Source organism: Coloeus monedula (genome assembly GCF_965178545.1).
Source record: "Coloeus monedula genome assembly, chromosome: 2".
Taxonomy (NCBI): Eukaryota; Metazoa; Chordata; class Aves; order Passeriformes; family Corvidae; genus Coloeus; species Coloeus monedula.
The window spans coordinates 73460270-73481369 of record NC_138782.1 but is presented as its reverse complement, the minus strand read 5'-3'; the positions used below and the strand labels follow the sequence as shown (position 1 = coordinate 73481369).

Below are 21100 nucleotides of genomic sequence, written 5' to 3'. Positions count from 1 at the left end.
GTTTAATTTTGTAGTGAGCTATCCAGCAATCCAGTTTCGCATAGCCCAACACAACTTTGCTTGGTGGGTTGACTTTACTTGGAGATTAGCTGGGGGAGGCAAGCTGTATGTTTTAACCAAAAAAAGAGCATTTCATCACCATTTCACATCTGGTAGAAAGCAATGATCACAGTGCAGCAGTGGTCACAAGCTGCAGAGCTCAGCTTGTTTTTGAGTCTGGCAGGGGAAAGTCCCACACCCTGAGAGTAGGGTTTGCCTATGCCAGTTCCACCTGAGCTGATGCTTCTGCTCATCTGCTCACACTCAAGATGGGTTTGAAGTGGAAAACTGAAGACTTTGTTTAGTCAAAAATACTTTAAAAAACCAAAGAAACCCCAAGAACCTAAAAATCAAACCAAGCAAAAAAAAAAAAAACACAACCAACAAAACCCCCAGATTCTCTCTGGCAATCTGCCCTAACCATTGTGGCAGTATCAAAAAAGGCACCTGGGCAGGTACAGGAGAGAAATTTGGGCAGGTAATGTAAAAGCATTGCCAATGCCACTCCTAAGCTGCCCCATCCCAGGGCGCCTGGCTGGTGTAATGCCATGCCCCATCCGTGGGGTTCACAGACCCCTCTGCCCTGGGCACAGGGCAGGGGTTGTGCTGCGAGCACGTCTCCAGTACAACCAGAGCTGTGCTTTGCATGGCCCACAGCCAAGAAACCGCAGGGCCGTGGCAAGGGGTGGCCACATCTACCTTCTGCTGTACCATGGATGGCTGACTGGAGATGCCAGGGACTGAGGTGCTGAGCTGCAGCCCTCCTCAGGGGCTGTGCACCAGCACTATGGACAGGCATGACATGGCAGGAATCTGTAGGTGCTGGACACTTGCCCATTCTGGTCTCCATCTGTAAAACAAGGGTGCTAATCACTGAACACCCTCTGCAGAGTGCAGGGGTTGAGCACGTGAAGGGCCAGTGAGACTTGGGTGGAACAAGCTGTAAAACAGCTGAAAACAAAACACTGCATTTTCAGAGCAGGACTTGAATGAGGTCCATGGTCACAGACTGAATCATAATAAGCCAAGCCACCGCTTGTCTGCTCATTAAGGAGGCATTGTGCCTCCTTCACACTGTAGGAGGCAGGGGGCCAGTGGAAAATGACTGAGGGATTATGGAATTAAAGCCCATATTGTGGTATGTCCACATGGGGAGCAGAAAGGAAGGTTGCACAGACAACCTTAGCTCTGGTATTTCCTAACTTGCCTCTCTAACAAAGAGCCTGTCAGTCTGTCCGTCTGCGGGTCAGTGAAACAGTTGAACACAGCGCTCCTTTGGGTTCAAGGGGAGGCTGAATGTAAATGATGCAGCTCATGACATTTCAGGGGAGAACTACATCATGGGAGAGTGCACTTGTTTTCCTTCATACATTTAAATGGGTTTTTTATTTTGCAAATACTAACTCATATCTCTACCTGTAATGCAGTTTTGCAGGCAGTTGGTTCTACGTAGGTGCAATTGCCACAGGACCACACTACTGCACTTAACAAAACACAGATTTTTATCTCTGGGAGACTTACATAACTTTGAAAGCAGACAAATTATTCAAACCCTTTTTTTTTCTTGGGGGGAGGGGATGGATGGATAGGGGAAGAAATGTTTCTAGGTGTTTGTTTTCCCATGATCTTACTTTATGGCATCAGTAGGACATCTTTTTTCCATGGTAATGTTTCCAGTCCTCCTCCAGGTTTGTTTGTTTTTCTCTTGTGACACTAACTGCTGCTCTGGCTGCTCAGCAGGCACTCTGCATGCTCTGTGCTGCATTTGCAAGACTGATCTGAAAAGTGGCTGCTAACCAATGTTTCAGTAGCAGAAAATGAGTTACCATCATAACAGCTTGAACACACAATGAAATGACCAGAAAATAGTGGGGATGTGCTGCATACACAAATGAGAGGCTCTTTGTTGCTCTCAGTGCCCTGCACTGCTCAGAAGCCCGGAGGGAGGAAAGTACCTGTCTCAACCCACCAACCTTTGTGACTGCCTTCCAGGCAAGGTGTCCCTCTCTGCCCACAGTCTCCATTTCATTCCATGGATAGTGCAAAATGAATGACAGAACAGCTCCGTTTCAGAGTATCTGAGCAAATTTACAAGCATCCTACTGACACCAAATGCAAGTTTTGTGATGATTAGACAGCTCAGGAGATATTTACCATCGGTGATAAGCAGCGCGCTACCAATAAGAAATGCACTACCCCCTTCCAGTTGCCTTGATCCAAAGTGCCAGTGAAAGGATTAGTGGACAAATCTATAAATTTAGAGCTCTAATTGACCTGGGAGCCCAGCTGGAATCTGCTGCTGTGAATAAATCCTGGAGGGCAAAGATCTACAGTGCCTGAAGGTAAAGTATGGCAGTGAGCTTTAAGCACTCACAAAGGCTGGTTCCTCTTATCTTCCACAAATCCTCTTATCCTCCATGAACTAACTGGTTATCACAGAAAAGTAAAAAATGTGGATTTTTGAATGTTTTCTCAGCTTAGCTCCCTTGAAAAAGCACTGCAGCATTGTACCACTTACACTTGGAGAAAAAATAAAAAGGGGGCCATGCTCATGCACAACCAAGCATATAAAACAGCTGAAGAAATTGTGGTTTAGTTAGTGAAGGTCAGCACATACTGTATGAAGGCTCATTTCTTCTTTTTAGGGTAATGACTTGTTACAAGTGTGCATCATTTCCTAAAGCAGAGATCTGAGCTCTGTTTGCCTTGATCGCTTTTGAAATACCAGGGTTAATGGGGATTTCAGGCTCTGTGCTGCCCCATGGGCATCATTTAAAGCTCCCCATGGAGAAGAGTCAATTGAGAGTGAGTAGCTGGAGGAAGCAATTTAGCTGTATTACTTCCAGCATGAGCTCAGCATGTGGAAGTGGAAGCCAGGAAAGGCAAAACCAGCAAATGCAGGTCAGGTACAGAGGATCCCTCCAGTTCTGTGGGAGCAGGTCTGCAGTGTAAGCTTGGGAGCAGGAAGGAGAGCTGGTTACAGCTTTCAGGAACAGGGACAGAGCTTACAACCACCCCAGCCTCCTGAACTGCAGGGCTGCTCTCACACTTCAAGAGAAAAATATTCCTCTGCTCTGGCTCCCTGTGATACCAGGTTACCATTTTGATATCAGCTGTAAAGCAAGAAAAAATCTGCAACTTGTGCATCAGTTTTCCCCTCTCCACCTAAGTACAATTCTCTATTCTCAGAAAACAAAACTCTAGCAAAAGTTGTTTAATTTACATTTTGATAGCACGTCTTTGCAGGTAACAGCAGCTTCTTGGGTGTGCTTTGTCTAAATGTAACTTCCCTCTTATCCTTTTCTCCTATGCAGATTTTCAGCATGATACTTTCCTCATTTTCTTTCCTCTCAAAATGCATCCACAGCCCATCCTCACCAGCAGGAGATGGCTTGGATATAAAGTCCCTTTCATTGCCTCTTATTCTGAGCAAAGGCTGTAATTGATGGCAGACAGGATGCCACATAGCCTAATAGCAAATTACACTCCCAGCAGCTTGTGACTGTCTCTTCCCATGCTCCCTGTGATCGGTGGGAGGGGAAAATATCCTGCCTCTCTCTGAGCCATTCACCGGGGAGACCAGGATTGCTGGGGGCCTGGCCAGAGCAACACAGACACTGAAATCAGGAGAAAAGTCAATCACCACAGATCAGTGATGTACAGCTCCAATCGGCAGCACTTCTCTTGCAAATTACTTCCCTTCCTTCCTGCTCACATTTACACCTCTCTGTGGTGGTCTGTACAGCCAGTTTCAAATTGGCTCTGGAACAAATGTGTCATTTGAGATTATTCACTCCCAATGTGACAGGTCGGGCACATCTTCAAGAATCTGCTTAAGGCATCCAAGTCACAAGGACGATTTGCACAGTTGGGTGCTCACAGGGTCTTTGGTCTTTTTTTACAGTAAAGCAACAGCCTAGTTGAAGTTACTCATACAATATACACATCACTGAAACAGAAAACCTGCAGTGAGGGCAGGCAAGCTTCCTTCCTCTGCTCTCACCACTGATTCTCCACAGCCTTGCAAGTGACAGTCTTTTCTCCCAGTTCTGGTGATGTATTTCCATGAATGCATTACACAGCAGGAGCAGGATATTAAGTAATACTATGTTTACCACTTAAATCAGAGAAAATGTTTCAAAATCATATTAAAAAAAACTTATTTAACTTTCTCACAGCCAACTGTCAGTACAGCAACAGCTTGCCATATGCAGTAATGGCCCCAGACAAATGCACCCATCCAGAAAGCAAACCCAGCACATGCAGGAGGCATCAATCTCAGCGGCGTGCTCAGGAGCACTACGAGCACTTTGCCTGTGCTCTTCCATGGGGAACTGTTCCTAGGAAAGATCCATGCAGGCACCCCAAGCATCTCCTTCCCACAGCTTCAGAGCCCAGGTCTGCGGGCAACCTGGCACTTTATTTCCCCAGTTCTTCCTTTGGTCTCTGATGCCGAGACATCTCCCATGTACTCTCTCCATCTAGAAACAATTTCTCTCTGAGGACCCATTACAGAATAAAAGATACATAGACCCCCTCCAGCCCAGTTAACTGGACCAGTTAAGCAATGCCTCTTACTCCAGTGGACAGGCAGAGAAGAAGAGGCCTTTTAGTTGGCAGAAGGCTCCTTTTAACAACACTTTACCAATGGACAAGTAATCTCTGGACAAACAACCCTCAGCTGATTTACAAGATCAGCATGGCCTGAAATCCTTTCTCCCTGGCTGCATTTGGTCAGGAGGTCAGAGGTTTTCACCTGTAGGCTTCTGTCACCACAAACATCATTCTTTGTCATGGGACTAGTACTTGGCATCATTCCCATCCCAACTCATGCTGGGCACTGGACTAGTCAGAGACAGCAGCTCACTTGTTAATCATCTTCTGGTCATAAAATAATACAGATCTCCAAGCCTGAATTGATTTTCAGACAGGTTTGATGGGTTTAACTAGCTCTACACTATAATGATCTTAAAGCCAGACATCTTGTCTAGCTTGTTACCCAGCAAGACCAAGGTTCCTGTACAGTGACCCAGAAAATAGGTTCTACATGGAGAAGGCACACACTGTACATAGACATGGCTGAGGGAGAAGACCTTCCCCTCACAAGAAAAACTGAGCATCAAAGATCTTTGTTCCCCATTTCTTTAAACTGAGACCAGTCTCCAGAGCAGGCAACAGGAACCTCACCACCAGCTGAAGCCTCAATATGACGCTTCCTCAGAGGAAATGGTAGAAGTCACCGTGAGGACATAAGCCCTCAAACAGTGACCTCCTCACCTACTCCGAGTGGCAGCAGCTCACAAGTGTGCATCTCTGCTCAGAAACACTGTGCTCCCTGTCACCTTTTCCAGTTTGCATGGCTCTCCTGTTGTACACTAAAAGATGAAAACAACCCCGTCCCCTCACCTGGCCCTTCAATGCAATGGCTACAACTGCCCAAGTAGAAAAATCCCACAAGGGATCTGCAGAAACCCTGACTTTAAATTATTTAACAGCCTGATCAGCTGCAAAAGCTCTTCTTGCCAATGCCCATGCTGCACACAGACATTTTAAATACTGCATATACTCCTCCAGCAGCCAAGCTGGAAGCGCAGCCACTCAGTGCACAGCCCTGGCTGAGTGCATGAGTCACTTTGCAAAACGCACATTCAGCCATCTAATCTTGCAGGAGATGTCCTGCTGCCCACTCCCCCCACAAAGGGGGGTAAACCCTTTCATTTCTGTTCTTTTGATCTTCTCTGCCAGACGATGCTGGATGCCTGTGGGAACGGATATTTACTCAAAAGAATAAACGGTGTAAGCGAGACCCTCAAGTCTCTTCATTAGAGGGGAACAAACATTTGCAGTCTGTTTGTGCTGCCCCAGCACCAAGCGTGGATGGTGGGACACAGCTCCATGCTTGCAAAAAGCCACATTATCCTAGTCTGGCTAAAGGTGAAAGCCAGCAGCGGTAGGACAAGCACATTGAGGGGGGATGAGGGGGCCATTGGCACAGGAGGCTTGCAATAGAAGGCAAACGGTGAAGCAGCAATTGACTCCAAAGCCCTGAGGAGCAAGACCTGCAAGTGTGTGCATGCAGAGCAAGGGACAGAGGGCTTAGGCTACTGTAAAATAGTCATTCAGAGTAAAGAGCATTTTGGCTGCAAGACCTTCTATGGTTTATTAACACAGTGCCCGTGGGGGCCTTGAAAATGTGAGTGACTGAAGAAAGGGATCAGAGTCTCATTTCAAAACATGTCCACCACACCTGAAAGAACATCTCTCGGAGGATGAGAATCTGCAGCCCTGTTATATCCAAGTAGCTCCAGTTAAATCTGGTGGAGGACTTGGTTCCCATCTGCACTTGCCAAAACAATAAAGTCCTTTGAGACTACAGCCCTCCATGGGGACCTATTTGTTTCCTTCCATTTCTGGTCCAAGGTGCCAACCTGCCACCCTTTGCTTCACTATTTGTCCACCCTGCTATTCGCCTGCAACCATGACAAGAAGAAACCTGCATGTACATTCCTGAAAACATTAATAAAAAACACCACAAAATGCTTGCATAACTCAGATTTCGTCTGGGACAAGCATTCAAGAGGGGCAGAAGGAGCTGCTAAATCTTTGACCTCTGGATTTCAAATTTTTGAGAATGGAGGGATACCTTAAACTGCTGTCAGATCAAAAGCAAGACCAGAAAGGATACAGACACTAAGGTGAAAATATTTAAACAAGATATGGCCAATTCCAATGACAATTTGTAAACCATGACAGAAGGAGAGACAAATGTGAGGAGAAAAAAAAGTACATCTTTTTAGAAAGCTGTCAGGTGCTCTGGATAGGGCATTTATCTAAAGAGCTTGTTAATGTCAACAACACTGAGAAATTTTGAAAAAGATGGCTAGTGGAGAAAAACCAGGATGCTTATAGAAAGGGGTTGATCTCAATTCTCATTAAACCCATGCCATGTTATGGACCACCACCCTGATCAGATATTCAGAACCTCAGCCAAATTAAAACCGTAAGATTCACATTGCTGTGTTTAAGCCAGTGTTAGTGGCTTGAGGAGCTGGGCAATGTGCATACAGGTCTGTGCTCAGCAGGTGTCCTGCATCTGGTACCACCTTGTGAAGCAGGGCAAGTGTCCCAGGCTCCTGCCGAGCTCCAGGTTTGGCAGGAGGAGGGAACCAAGACTGACTGGTTTCTTACAGCAGCAACACAGCAATGCTGACTCCATGGTGCCTGCAGCAAGTGCCGTGCTCCTCTGAATGCAACTCTTTGACACTGAAATAGTCAAATAGGAAGGTGGAATTGAACACTGCTTGCACAGCCCTCTAGCAAAGCTGGGGGAAAGCAGATTTTTATTACCCGATTTTTTTTCTGAAAGGTCTTAACAACCACAACAAAGGCAACAAAAAAAAAGAAAATAAAACCCTAAAAAGAATTGTCCTTCCCTTCTAATTTTTAGCAGACAATAATATGCTTTGAAAGTGCCTTTATTTTTTTCTGAAAGATGACCTGAATAAGTTCTGCTTCAACAGTGCAATACTTCAACTCTTTCATTACAATTCAGGCATTGCACTAGGCCTTTTCCTAGGGGAAGAAAAGGCTATGGATTGCACCATATTCAGCCAATGGCATCATTAAAAAGATCTTTCTTCCATGCCTGACAATTGCATACTAAACAGCACCTTCAGGTCGCTCCCTAGAAATACCAATATTCTTAACAATGTCTTGAGAAGTGCTCCTGGTGGAGAGAATTTAAATGAGGCAAAAGGAGATGTAAGGGACCAAGACAAAACCCTGTAAAGGAAAGTACATGAGGCACTTTGTGCACACAACACCAAGAGCAAGAGGTGGTGAGCAGTAAATCACTGTCCAAAGATCTTTGCTTCAAGAAACATGAGGTTGTCAAGCCCATTTTCACTTGCAGCCAAACTCTTCAATCTACTTACAGTTAAAATACTTTAGGCAGCAGCAGCCCCAGCTGACTAAGCAAATACAGAGCTATCACCACCTTGATTTCATTATCCCTAAAATGAAAAAATATAGACATCCAGGAAAGAAACACTGTGTGCCAAGAGCTTGTAGATTACTCAGGGGCAACTATTACAAGGCTACAGAAGGCAGCATTTCCAACTGCACCTGGAAACATCTGCACTAGTTTGATTGCCTCTTTTCAGCAAGTGGAGTAAGATTTGCCAGCTCTCTGAGAGATCCCCAAACGAAAGGTTCACACATGGCACCAGTTAGTGCTCAAACTGCAGCAATATCTGCCCTTGAATGAGACAAACTGCACCATAACAGTTTAGCTTGAGTCTATAAGGACATCAACAGCTATCTCAAATGTAGAAATTTAAGTTAATGGAGGTGAGTTTCATGCTCCTCCATCCTGTGGCAGGTCATTTATTTAGACTATAAGCTCTAAATGCTATGGTATTGCATCTGCCTGGTGCAAAAGGGTGCAGTACTAAAATGGGACTTCTCTGTGCAGAATTACTCCTTCTGCAAATAGGTCATGACCAGCCATTTACACTGTATAAAAAAATCTGTGTTCTGGGACAAAACTCTTTCTACTGTGCCATTCAGAAACTGATATAACAAGGAGACAGTCTGATGAGTCACAAAAAAGCAAACAAGATGATAAGCAGTAACAGTGCAGACATTTGCAGGGAAGGACAGTCAGGACATTTCCAGGAAGAAGGCAGTCACAGCCTGAGCCTTAGCAGTGACACCATTGGGACTTCTGAATAGCACTGATTGCTGATGCTCCAGCTGCAGGAGGGGCAACACAACACAAATAAGATGTTACAGGAAATAGAGGCTCTCTCACATTGGAGAAATCTTAGAAAGGCCAATATGATCACCCTACATACGCAAAGGCTGTTCTTCACGGCTATATGTGAATGGTAAATAACAGCTGCAGAAAAAGGGCCACTTAAGCCTAAAGACCATTGATTGCACAAGAAAAATTGGATGTGAAAATAATGAGGCTAAAAATCAGATGACGGGTGGGTTTTTTCCTCCTAGAACCGAGATTTTGGAAAAACCCCAAATAAGCATAAAAAACAAAGAAAAAATTAGGCCTTTCAAGACAGAATCCCAAACCTTTACTTCAAGATTTGTGATGCAACAATTCAAAATACCTGGTCTCATTTTTTCTTTCTGACACTAAGCCACATGTAGCAGAGCAGATCTGAACTTGTGCCTCCACTCCAGCTGTTGCCTGGCTGCAGCAGCAACAGCAACAAGGACTCATATCTCTGCAAGAGCTCCTGGGCCTCTGAGCTCCTGGCTTCTCACCTTGAGCTCAGGATTCCACATCAGGACCAGTCTGCAGGTGCTCATCAGCTGGTACTGAGGTCCTGCTGTGAGTTAAGATGACAGCTGAGCTGAATGTGGCTCCCACACACCCAGCTAGGACACAGCAGCCCCTCAGTGAACACAACTCACACTAAGCAACCCCCAGGCTCCCTGGGCAATACCTAAGGCTAGCCTTGCAAGGGATAACCAAAGTTAAATGATTTTGTCTAGGCAGGATCAAGAATTCAAAAGCCTATTCTGGCCCCTACAGCCCTAAGGTATGCATAGTAAAGAGTAATTACACGGATTTCATTGCTGAAAAACTTGAGCATGGACATTTCCCAACCTGAAGAGTTTATTTTTTGTTTTGTTAATAAAATCACCATGCACAACTAAGCTGCTATACATTTTCTCTGGAATTTTATTTTATACCTATTTGTGTACTTCCAAAAGAGCTGATTTTAAACAAAAAATGGTAAATCTTTTCTTTAATACTTGTCCTTTCACATCAGCCTTCACAAAACTGGAAGTGCAACATGAAATAAATTCTATTGTATCTACTTGAGGAGAAAAGCAAGTGATAAATTACTTGCCTAGGAGGAGATGATGTTATTAATCAAAATGACTTCAGGGTGTAGTGTTTTGAAGTTGTGTTGAGTATTAAATAACAGGTGAAGGGAAGGAGGTTTTTCCTTTTGAAATCCTAAATTGAAGCCTATTCAATAAAACGAAGCAAAATTAGCCAAGTTGTTAAAGAAAAAAATAATGTTCATGAAGAGAGAGTGTAAATTAAAGCCTTCAAATCAAAATCAGGATGTAAAGATTGCTTTGCATTTATTTTCATAACAAACAAAGACACAGTTTGGTCTCTTACACAATTGGAGATAACTTGAATAGCAGGAATTGAACACAGCTCTGCTGTCCCCTGAAAGTTACAGCTGTGAGTACCTCGTGATTAAATTAAGGTTTTACTTTGCATTCTCAGATTCTCCTTTCCAGATTAATTTGTTTTACAAGAAACAATTTCATCCACTGCTGAGCCATACTGCCAAGGAATGCAATCTCATAGCACTTACTGAGGGCACAACAAGGGACTTGTCCTACAGAGCTCCAGAGGGAGGAAAACTATTACTGAAATAAGAATTTGCATGTGTGACCACACATGCCCATTTGGGACAGCATGAACTCTTGCTTGTTTCTGCTGCTCAGGGCCTTTCTGTCAAAGGTTTTTAATTGTGCTTCACAGCACAATCTTTGGAATACAGAACACACATAGTAGCTTGGTTTGAATTTCTGGTTAAGGGTTAGGTTTTTTTGAAGAGGAGATAGAGTGGGAAGAGTAAGCTCACATTTCAATACGGTCTTTCCCTTACGGTTTTATTCTATACTAAAATCTAGACTACATAGCAACCTTCTGAGGATGATACCATAAACAACAACAGTCTATACTGAGACTAGATGAAGGGTTCATTTGGACAGATAACTTAGCCCTCCTGCAGCTGAAATTAAGTCTGATGATCCCCTTGCAAGACCATGGAACTGGCTGTGACAGGTCCAGAAGAGCACTGGGATATATACTTGAAACTGTCTCCCACAGAAACTTGCATCCCAGCCAGGACATTACAGTCTGGATGAGCAGTGGTTAGTGGATTGTACTCTGCCTGGAGGTCAGTTACAGGCTGAGTGCCACAGGGCCTACACCAGGATTCATCTTGTTCCACACCTTTACCGTCAACTAGAGGAGGTGTCACCTGGCACTCCTGCTGCCTTGGCAGGACCAGCCAATAAAGACACGTTAGACCCCTGCTCTGGACCCAGACAGGCTGGAAGGATGGGCTGACAGGAACCTGATGAAATTCAAAGTCCTGCACCTGGGGAGGAAGGACTGCCTGCAGTGATACCAGCTGGGGACTGCCTGCCTGCCTGCCTGGGGAGCAGCTCGGCAGAAAGGGCCTGGGGATCATGGTGCAAAGAAGACCAACAGCATCCTAGCAGGAGCACAGTCCACAGACCAAGGAATGTGATTATCTTGCTGAACTTGGCACTTGGAAGAGTGCATCTAGATACTACATCTAGTTTTTGTTCCCACAACACAAGACACATGATAATAAACTGAGGTGAGGTCAGGTGGGAGCCACCAAGGTGACTGCAAGGAGAAAGTGGGGGAATGGGGCTTTTTCAGCTTAGGCAGGAGATGCTTTGTTGGGAGGAAAAACATCAGCCTGTAGAGATCACAAAGAGTCATCAAGACAGTGGGGACAGGCTCTTCAGCAGTACACAGAAGTAGGACAAGAGACTACAGGCATGAATTTAAATCAGGGACTTTCAGACTGGATATAAGGAGAAACATTTTCATGATGAGAACAGTCCAGCAGGACAACAGCTGACCCAGAGAAGCTGGGCAGTCTCTATTCTGGAGAAAACTCAGTGTTTTTCAAGACCAGAATGGATAAATCCTTGAACAACCTGGTCTGACTTCACAGCTGGCGTTGCTTTGAGCAGAGGACTGAACCACAAGCCATTCAAGGTCCCTTCTGACTTAATTATCCAACAACTCTGTAGGAAGGAAGCGCACCATTCACCTATCACTAATCCATGGGAAACATCAGCACTGTAGCATCCTCACCCCAGTAGGTAATTAGAGAATAGGAAAGTGAAAGGTTTCATGAAGTTGAACACCACTGCCATAAGAAAGAGAATCTTGGGCCCTCAGTGGCTTTCTCCCTTTTTCCCCACTGTTCATCAAGAATGCACTACAGAGTGTGCATGCTCAGCAAAAGAATTGAGGGCAGTGGGAGGGGAACACAGGATGACCAAGATCAATTTTTACACCTTCATCCTTTCCTGTGGCTGATAAAATACTACTCTTCTCAGAAGATACACCAGTAAATTTTCAGTTTCGATCTGTATACCAGGAAATAAGACTCCCATGATATCCTTTGGAGATTATTCCAGAGCTTAAGAGATTTCACACTCTAAGAGTTCCCAAATATATTCTGACTACCTGTTTCCTTTGTCAGCCACATCCTAATATAGTACTGGATAAGTCCTCTGCCTCCAGGATATTTACACTCAGAGAACTGAGGGCTGTTTTGCCACATAGCCAGTTAGAAAGATCAAGTTCTTTTAATCTTTTCTCACATCCTCTCTGACACCAAAAAGTGTTTGTATTTCCTGCCAAAATATCGAGATGGGTTTCCCTTGTGTGGATGAGGTCCCAGTACTGTCTACAGAACAGCAGGTGTGCTCTCATCTGAGTCAGGGTGTAAACAAGCCCATCCAAGTTCTTTGATTCTCTTGCACACAAAAACCCCAAACTTCAAGTTTTCTTTTCAATAATACAACAGCAAGAACTCCAGGAGATCTTGTCTATGCTGACTTCATCAGCCTGATTTTCTAACATCAGTGGAAATAGTTTCAGTCACTTGTAGGGTCTTGGATCAAGTCCCAAATCTTAAAGAATAAAAGCATGGATAAAATGAGGCATTAACTTCAAATGCAGCTGCCTGGAATTCCTGCCTTGAAGTGGGAACACAACAACATTGAGGGTAGGCGGAAGGGTTTTTTAAATTAAAAATGGGATGAAGAGCACGTTTTCATTTTCTAATTGAAAGAAAGTGCTTCGGAAAATATTCTGTGAAACTGTTTTGAATTAACTTATTTATTCAGTTGAGGGAACATTCCACTCACATTCACCAGAAGAATGATGTCTCCACGCAATACACAACTTCTCAGGCTGCCTTCCTTCTAAGTTAAAGAAAACCTAAACAGAACAGTGTGAGGACAGTCAGCCCACTCAGGTATTTCACAAATATAAAGCACCAGAAAGTTGCAGAGTGTGTAACACCTTTATCCTCACTGGGAGAAAGTCAGCTCCTGACTTCACTAAGCCCTAGCTTTGCACAGGGGAGCTCCCCAAATGCTACCAGAGCAAGAGGCTGTGTACACTGTTCCTAATGCACCAAAACACTTAACCAAATCCCATGTCCTATGTACACAGCTAGAGGAAAGCCTGGTTGCATGTGTTATGTGTGCATTATGTTTTCTTGGCTGCCATCCAGCCTACTGTTTTCATGTCAGAAAGTTACACACTCAGAATTCTCCCTGACATCTTGCTCATTCACAGGTGTTACACCACTCTGTTTTACCATGATAACCTGAGACTGATCTCAGCAGGTCTGATATATCACAAGACTTGTACACTTTTTCTGGATAGGGTCATCAATTTTTTGCTGTGTGACTAATTCTTGTAAAATCAAAACAGTGCAAGGCACACATCAAAGAAAAGCCATCTCTCTATCTCCCCAGATGTTTCACTAATGCACAGCCTACTACAGTTACAGCATGTATTGGAAGAAGAAAAAGGCTCCCTTTCTCTGCTCTTATCTTCAGAATGTTCCAATCAGTAGAGCTGAACCAAAAGAAAATATTTTTAAAAAGTAAAAAGTGAACTGAAAAGGACATCTTGCATTTTTAAATAACAAGCCAAACAAACATTGCACTGTTTGTTTTGCAAATCGTACAGAAGAGCTCCTCCTTAGCCCAGGCAGCCTATTTCTGAAAAAACAGAGACAAGCAGAATTAGCTGCAGGCAATGAAGTATATTAGCATTTGAATTCATGTTTGTATATCCTCTGAAGGAAAGACTCTCTTAAAAGCAACCTAAGGAACTTCCTGAAATGTATTATGGCAACATTTATCTGAGATTTGAAAATTCATGATGTCTTTATAGTTCCTTAAAAACAAGCTGGGAAATGCTAAAAAACATCCCACAGATTGCTGCCAATTTCAAAACAGGATGTTTTTGGTTTTGAGGACTGTAATTAGGAACAGTGACCTTGAAAATGTAAACAGACCATCCATTACCTCTTCTCTTCTAATTTATGTTGCAAATATTGTTTCCTCTTTATAAACTTGTCTGTGTGAGTAGTTTAGTTTTCATGCTCAGGCAAAGACCAGAACTTCCACAGGACTAAATGTGCTACCACCCAATGTCACCAGTAAGTTCAAGAGAAAAGGAAGTGAGGAGGAGAAAGAGAGTATTTGGTATACGGCTAGGGATTTAAAATTATGGTGGCTGTTATGAGCACCCAGAAAAAGCAAGACAGAAAAGGCAGCCCTACAAGAAATGCATTACAAGTACTGCTGAAGAAAAACCCATTATCAGGAGAAAACCTTGGAAAGTGCATGATGTCCTCAGGCAGCAAGAAGGGAGATCTGGAGCTTTCCCAACACCTAATCCTGCAGTCAGAAAGCAGACACCCGAGTCCTTCCTTACCTTCTGATGCCCAAATTCATTCAATACTGTGCCCAGCTTCTTTGTGTTGCTGTGAACTTTATGAGCTGCAATGGCTGGGTTGGGATCCCTCCAGTCAATGGAGAGGCGATGGTACCAGAGGTGCCGACCCTCCTGAATGTGTGCTGACTTGATGCTGGGGTCAAAGCGATGCACCTCACATCCACTGTTGGCCATGCTGAGCTCAAACTGGTTGTCATCGTTGCCTAGCCTATGTAAAAAAATAAAAAAAGGGAAAAAAAAGCGATGTAACTATTACTGCAGCAAAAAGAACTATTACTGGGTAGGATGTTCTGAGGATGAGCTAACTTAACCAGAAAATTCAAGCTCAATGCAATATGATTAGAAGGAATGGCTCCTTTCTAGGCAAGAACTAAACCACTTTTAGTCAGGCTGATAACTTTCCCAAAGAAGTTTTCCTTTTCTCCCTTAATTCAGAAGTTGACAAAATTTATATGAAAGTAAAATTGAACATTGAAATATTTGTGCTGTCCTTATTCCTATTCATCTTTTATGTTTACACATATTTCTCTATTTTCAATTTGCTTTTTTCTTGACAAGTTTACGGTACTCTTCTTAGTCCTTGCTGCGCAAACTTCCAATAACCAAGCCATAAGCAGAAGAGAAAATACATTTAAAATTTATGCAATACTACTTTGTAAAAATCTGTCATATTTCACACCATGTCTGTCACCTGGTGTTACAAACGTGACCCACAGTGACCACCAGTACAGACAAGACACAAGAAGCAAATGCCTCTCTTTCTCTGTAGACAGGAAGACACAGATAAAAAAAGCATATTTAAAAATAAGCACTTTTCTACAGCAGCAAAATTGTTATATTGACTTGAGAGAAAGATTGCTGCTAATTCGGTGAAGATCCCAAAGAAGAAGAAAAAATAATAGCCCCATTGTACAGAAGTATTGTCTCAGTCCCTGCCTCTGTGAGAAGATGTATTTTACAAGGCTGTGCCATATTCCCACCTCCTACAGTCCAGTGGTTCACACAGGGTACACTAAAACTAAAAATATCTGGTATTTACACTTAAAATCACACATCTGAACCACAGGCTTTCCCTACTCTGTAAAACAAGATGTTCTCTTTATTCCTACTCCTCCAAGTTTGTTCCAAATGTGATTCAAATCATGCACTAAACATTCAACTTAAACAAAATTATGCAATTTGATATACACACATGTAGCACTAAGAAGAGAATCAAGATTTTTTAAATCAGTTGTGCTGTAAATTGTACAGCTGAGATTATTCACTCTGTACTAACAGCACAGCACTTATCTGTTGTGCACAGACCATGACAGGACAGTACTCTTAGATGTACTGTCAGAGCACCTGCTACACCACACCACAGTTATCCTTAGCAACAGTGTGGGTCTGAAATAATTTGGGCAATTTGCATCAATATGTAAAACATGACACATTTTAAATCATGTCATACACAATGGTACAACGTTAGGCCAGAACTAAAAACTATGTTCTACATAGTTGTCAAACAGGTAGGCTAAAATGAATTCAACTCGTGAAACAATGTGTGGAAGAGCACTGGTTTTGGAAGTTACCAATATGGTATGACACTTGCTGTAACACTGGCTAAGCACACGGTTACAATACCCTAGGAGGTTGTCTTCTCCTCAACCATCTTCCCTTTCCCTGGGAAAACAGGAGACAGGGTGTGCAAAAATAGCCTAGTGTGCTTTTAAGAGCAGCCCTAATTCACAGGATTCCAACCCATACAGCTGTGTGGGAGGAAAAGAGAGGAGATTTCTTTTAATGCATTCAACACACATTAGGAAAAAAGTTCAGAAGTTAACCAAGTGAATCAACATGTTTGTTTGCATGTGGCTTTCTACAGAAGGGACAGTGATGGACAAAGACCAGTGTAATCCCTTGGGAATGAGAAGGTAGCTGAAAGTGAACAGCATGGGAATTGTTGAGGATAGTTACAGCATTAGTGATGAGCCCACCAGCGACCGATGGCCACGTGTGTCCGTGACACACTTCTAACCATACCAGCTGGTACAATCCAGAGGGCCAGATGCTTTTGGTGCAGACTAACCTCAGGCTGCCTCCCAACAGATTGCTGCTCATGTGGACTGCAAAGGGAACTTCACAGTGGTGGAAAACAGGAAAAAAAAAATACAGATGAGGGTAAAGACAAGGGATGATGTGTCTTCTGGCACTCTAGTTAACAGCTCAAATTTATGCCTGAAGAGAGATCTAGACAACAACAAATATATAGGAGAGAACATAAGGTCTTCTCCAAAGGAACTGGTTTGAAAAATGCCTGGCCCGCATGTGATCATATAAAGGGATAATGCAGCACGAAAAAGATAAACAAATTAGGTCTCCTAAGAAAGATTTAGTTACTTAAAGAAAGATGAGTTACCTAAAAAGGGATCATGATTTTAAAAGAAAAGTGTGGAGGTCACGGAAGACTAGCGAGGCCTTTCCTCACCATCAGGGGAGAGCAGCTGCTGCCGCCATCAACAGCAAAATAAAACATGCCGAAGAAACTGACCCATTTTTCCCGTAAAGAAGAAGAGAGCTCGGTTACAGAGTTCCACGCAGTGCCCTGCGGTGGGGGTAAGGTGGGCATTCACAGCAGCACCAGCAGCCCCGCGGGGCCGCCTCTCCCCGGCTGCGGGCGAGCGCAGGGAAGGAAGGGCTCGCTGGCACCGCTCCCCGCCGGCAGCAGGGCAGCGACGCTGACCCGGGACAGAGCGCAGCACAGCGGGGAGCGGTGTCCCTTGGCTGTGCCCTGCTCCCAGGGTTCACAGAGGGTCACGGTGCACAGAGCTTTGCACTCAGAATAGACACTGCGCTGCAGCTTGCGCTGAATGAAGCATCACACCGGGCCCGGCATCACCCGGGAGGGAGCACAGTGAGAGCCGAGCGGCACAAACGCTGCTTTGTCTGCTCCAGCACAGCTCTAGTGGACACCTGTAGCTGATCCAGCTGAAAGCTGCGGGTGCTCCAGCGACCACAGCGACCACAGGACAGAGCTATAAGCACATGCGAGTTAAGGTCCAGCTTTCCCTTTCTGTTCCCCCTCCTCCCCTTCTCTTTCAAAGGAAGACAACTGAGCTCAAGCAGCTCAGGAAAAAAAGAAGGACCCCTGCCTGGATCCTAAAGCTCCTACATACACTTTAGGATGCACCTGAAATGGCATTTACACTGTGTTGTGGCAAGACTCTTTAAACCTCTGCTGGTAAGTTTCTGAAATCCTATTCATTTATGTTATCCCAGCCTGAGTGCCTGCCTGTGGTGTTTGTAACTGATTTAGCTTAATCTAAGCAGATTTAGCACTAATAACTAGAGCTCACTAATGCATATTGCAATTATATTTTGCACTGGGAAATCCTGTCCCCCGAGCACAAGCATTGCTGTCTCCGAGTAGTGGAAGCAACTAATATTAATCTAAAAAGATCCCCAGATGTTCCAGATGCTGCTCACTCCCATTCACAAGCAACCTCTTCTATAGCATTCAAGAAGGCAAAACCTAAGCAGCATGTTTTATTCCAGCTTTAATCACATATGCATTTAATTCAGGATTCCCAGTAACACTCCCACTGAACTTTCACATTTGTCCTCCATCCGTCCTCTCCACAGAGAATGCTCTTCATTGGAAGTAGCTGCTCCCCATTTGCTCTTTATGAAACATATGAGATAACAAAAATGTTTAAAGGGGATTTTTGCCTTAGAACAAAATTACTTTTCTGTCTGTCATAAACTAAAGGAAGTGAGTCTGAGGGGGAGAATTATGCAGTAATGAGCTCCAAAGGTTGCAGAAGTAAACTGGTGGATTGAAGACTGCTTCTCTGTAACCTCAAATATTTCCCTTTTATTTTTTAGCTGCTTCATGTGATGCATCCTCGTTGGTTACTTCCTGTATGTGTTTATCTTATGATGAATGGGAGAGCCGACATCAGTTTCAATCTCTGCTAAGCCCTAGTGTTCCATGACTACAGAAAATCTGGCACTCATGCTCCCTGGACCATACACAAAACAGTACCACATATAAAGCACTGGTATACACACACTAGCTCAGTTTTATTCAAAACCATTAGCAAAATATCTCATTGCTGGTCAGCTTCATGCCTAATCTGCACCTCCTAGCACAGATGAAATCAACTCTGCGTTGTGCCTACTGGGCAATTCAACAAAAATACCATTCTCAACCCACATTTGATCCTTAACAATAGGGAAAAAGGACATTAACACAGGACCTCAGGTCGAATAGTAATGATCATGCAGCTTGAAGGATAAGGTCTAGGTTAATTCCACTGAACTTTGAGTACTTTGCCAAGACATCTAAAATCAGCAGCCAAGTTATCCCAGGCTTCCACTATAATCAAAGGAAAGCTATACTTACCTCCAGAATGCTATTTAGCTTAGCTGATTTCCACCTGAATGTGCCTGCCTCTCCCTACTGACTACTGGAAGGGCCCTCAGGCAGTAACCCAGTACTACAGTCAAATAATTAAAGTTTGGAACTGAGCATGGGGTAACACAGCATCTCTCCTAACTTTTATAGGAACATGAAAAGCTGAGAAGAAAAAAAATCATGTAACCCTATATCTTGCATTAATGTCACATAAGTATAACTTGAAATATATTGCAAAGAACATTCAGAAAACAAGAAGCAACAGTAGTCAAGAGAAATCTTCTCTCCTGTATGGGAGATTTGTCTCTAAGGGGCGTGCTCTTGTTCTGCCACAAAGCAGTGCTGCTGAACAAAACCTGAGAGCACCTCCCTCTCTGAGGACCTTGGTCTTTACAGCTCAGATAAATTCAGTCGAAATATAAACGCACCCAAATGAAGCAAAACCACTCTCTGTGACTACAAGGCACCCTGCCTCACCTCCACACTGCCTGCAGGTGTTACCTGCCATGTACGTGCATGTTACACACCAAGGCTAAGGAATGCCACCCCAGCGCAGTTCCTTGCTATCCACCCTTTGTAAACCCACAGCAGCAAAAGCACAGGAATAAACTGCCCTGGTTCAAGGGAGATGGAGCCTTACAATACAGCTCTAACCTAAAGCTGCCTCCCAGGACAGCAAGTACAGTTTTGTTAGGCAGCTCTGTGTGGTGATCTGTGTGAAATGAGCTCCAGATCCCACTGATGGTTCTCCTACTGCACCGGTGTGCTGATGGCCTGATGCACTCTGAGGACAGACTTCCTTCATCCTCCTGGGAAACAGAATGATTTATTAGCAGGAAAACAGGCTGCATGTGTGGTTTTGCTACCTGTGAAAGCTCTTGTTCTGTGAAGAGTGAAAACTTCACTCTCAAGTGTTGTAAATATCATAAACACTGCAAACATTTTAAAGTAAAGCCACAGCTGCCTTTATCACTATCACTTTGGCACGTGTCACCCCTGAAGTGCTGAGCAAAAACACTCTCACATGGAAATGTACTATTTTGTCCCAGAGGTAGTTAATGAAGTTTTATGAGTAATGCTGCTGAAATACCTGGCAATTATGCAAGTAATCTCTGCTCAAGTAAGATGCTGTAGGCTTCTCAGTTTACCCCTTTGATTTCCATCTTCCTCTATATGAACTACCACTCACAACTCACCATTAAGCAATTTGTTTTCATACCAATATTAGAAAGGCAAAGGAAAAAAAAAGACGCTCATGGAGAAAGGTTTTTTCCCTAAAAATAAAGTTTACAGAAGCACATCAACACATAATAAGAACACCTGAATTAAGTTTATACCTTGGAAGACAACCTTGCTGCAGCCCATGTTGTATGTATAGGGCTTTTTGAAGCTATTTGTTGTGAAACAATTTCCTTTCTTTTAAACAGAGCACTTACCCAAGTGAATAGAGACGGCATTGCTTGCTTCTGATTCGATGGATGAGGCTAAACCTCTCATCAAGACAGATTGACCAGGGCTTTTTTGCCGTTTTGGAGTACCCTTTCAAGCTGTTCAGGTTCGTGTGTTCACAAGAAATCTGTTGAAACCAAAGGATTTATCATTTTAAGATAGGACTTTTAATTTGTTTGTAATTTGCCTTTTGGTGAAAAAGTGGAAAAAAGAAAAATGTTCATTGGTTTAATTTAAATCTTACTGTCAATCTGATACATGGCTACAAAGATGTGATTATTTTTTTCCTTGTTTGTCTGTTCTGCTTGGTGAAATTTGAGGCTTACATGATTCCCCAGAGAGCAATGCAGTTAGAAAAGCAGATAATTAAGCATTAGTACTGTACCCAGATTCATTTTTCCATGAGGAAAAGATGTTTCAACATTCACATATTTAATTTTTTTTCTTTCTAAACCTTGCAGTGAATTCTGCATCCTGAATAATGTTAAAATCAAGATTGTAATTACAGAGTTGCAGTGTCTCTGCAATGTGTACCTCACCCAGAGTGTCCTGGATCTCAGCTCCAGAAGGGATTTAATCATTACCCCAATGCCTTCTCCAACTACAAAGGGATTTAAGCAAGTGCTTAACTAAAC

At 43.5% G+C, this 21100-nt stretch overlaps 1 protein-coding gene across 1 annotated transcript in view; it reads right to left on the bottom strand.

Annotated features, from left to right (window-relative positions):
* The window catches only part of METTL24 (methyltransferase like 24), a gene marked incomplete at both ends in the record, with an annotated part of 45342 nt that overhangs the window by 988 nt on the left and 23254 nt on the right, over window positions 1-21100 (bottom strand). The window contains 2 exons of the mRNA XM_082276979.1: window positions 14600-14828; window positions 20453-20592. Of these exons, the coding sequence (XP_082133105.1) occupies window positions 14600-14828; window positions 20453-20592 (369 nt within the window). The remainder of the gene's footprint in view (window positions 1-14599; window positions 14829-20452; window positions 20593-21100) is intronic.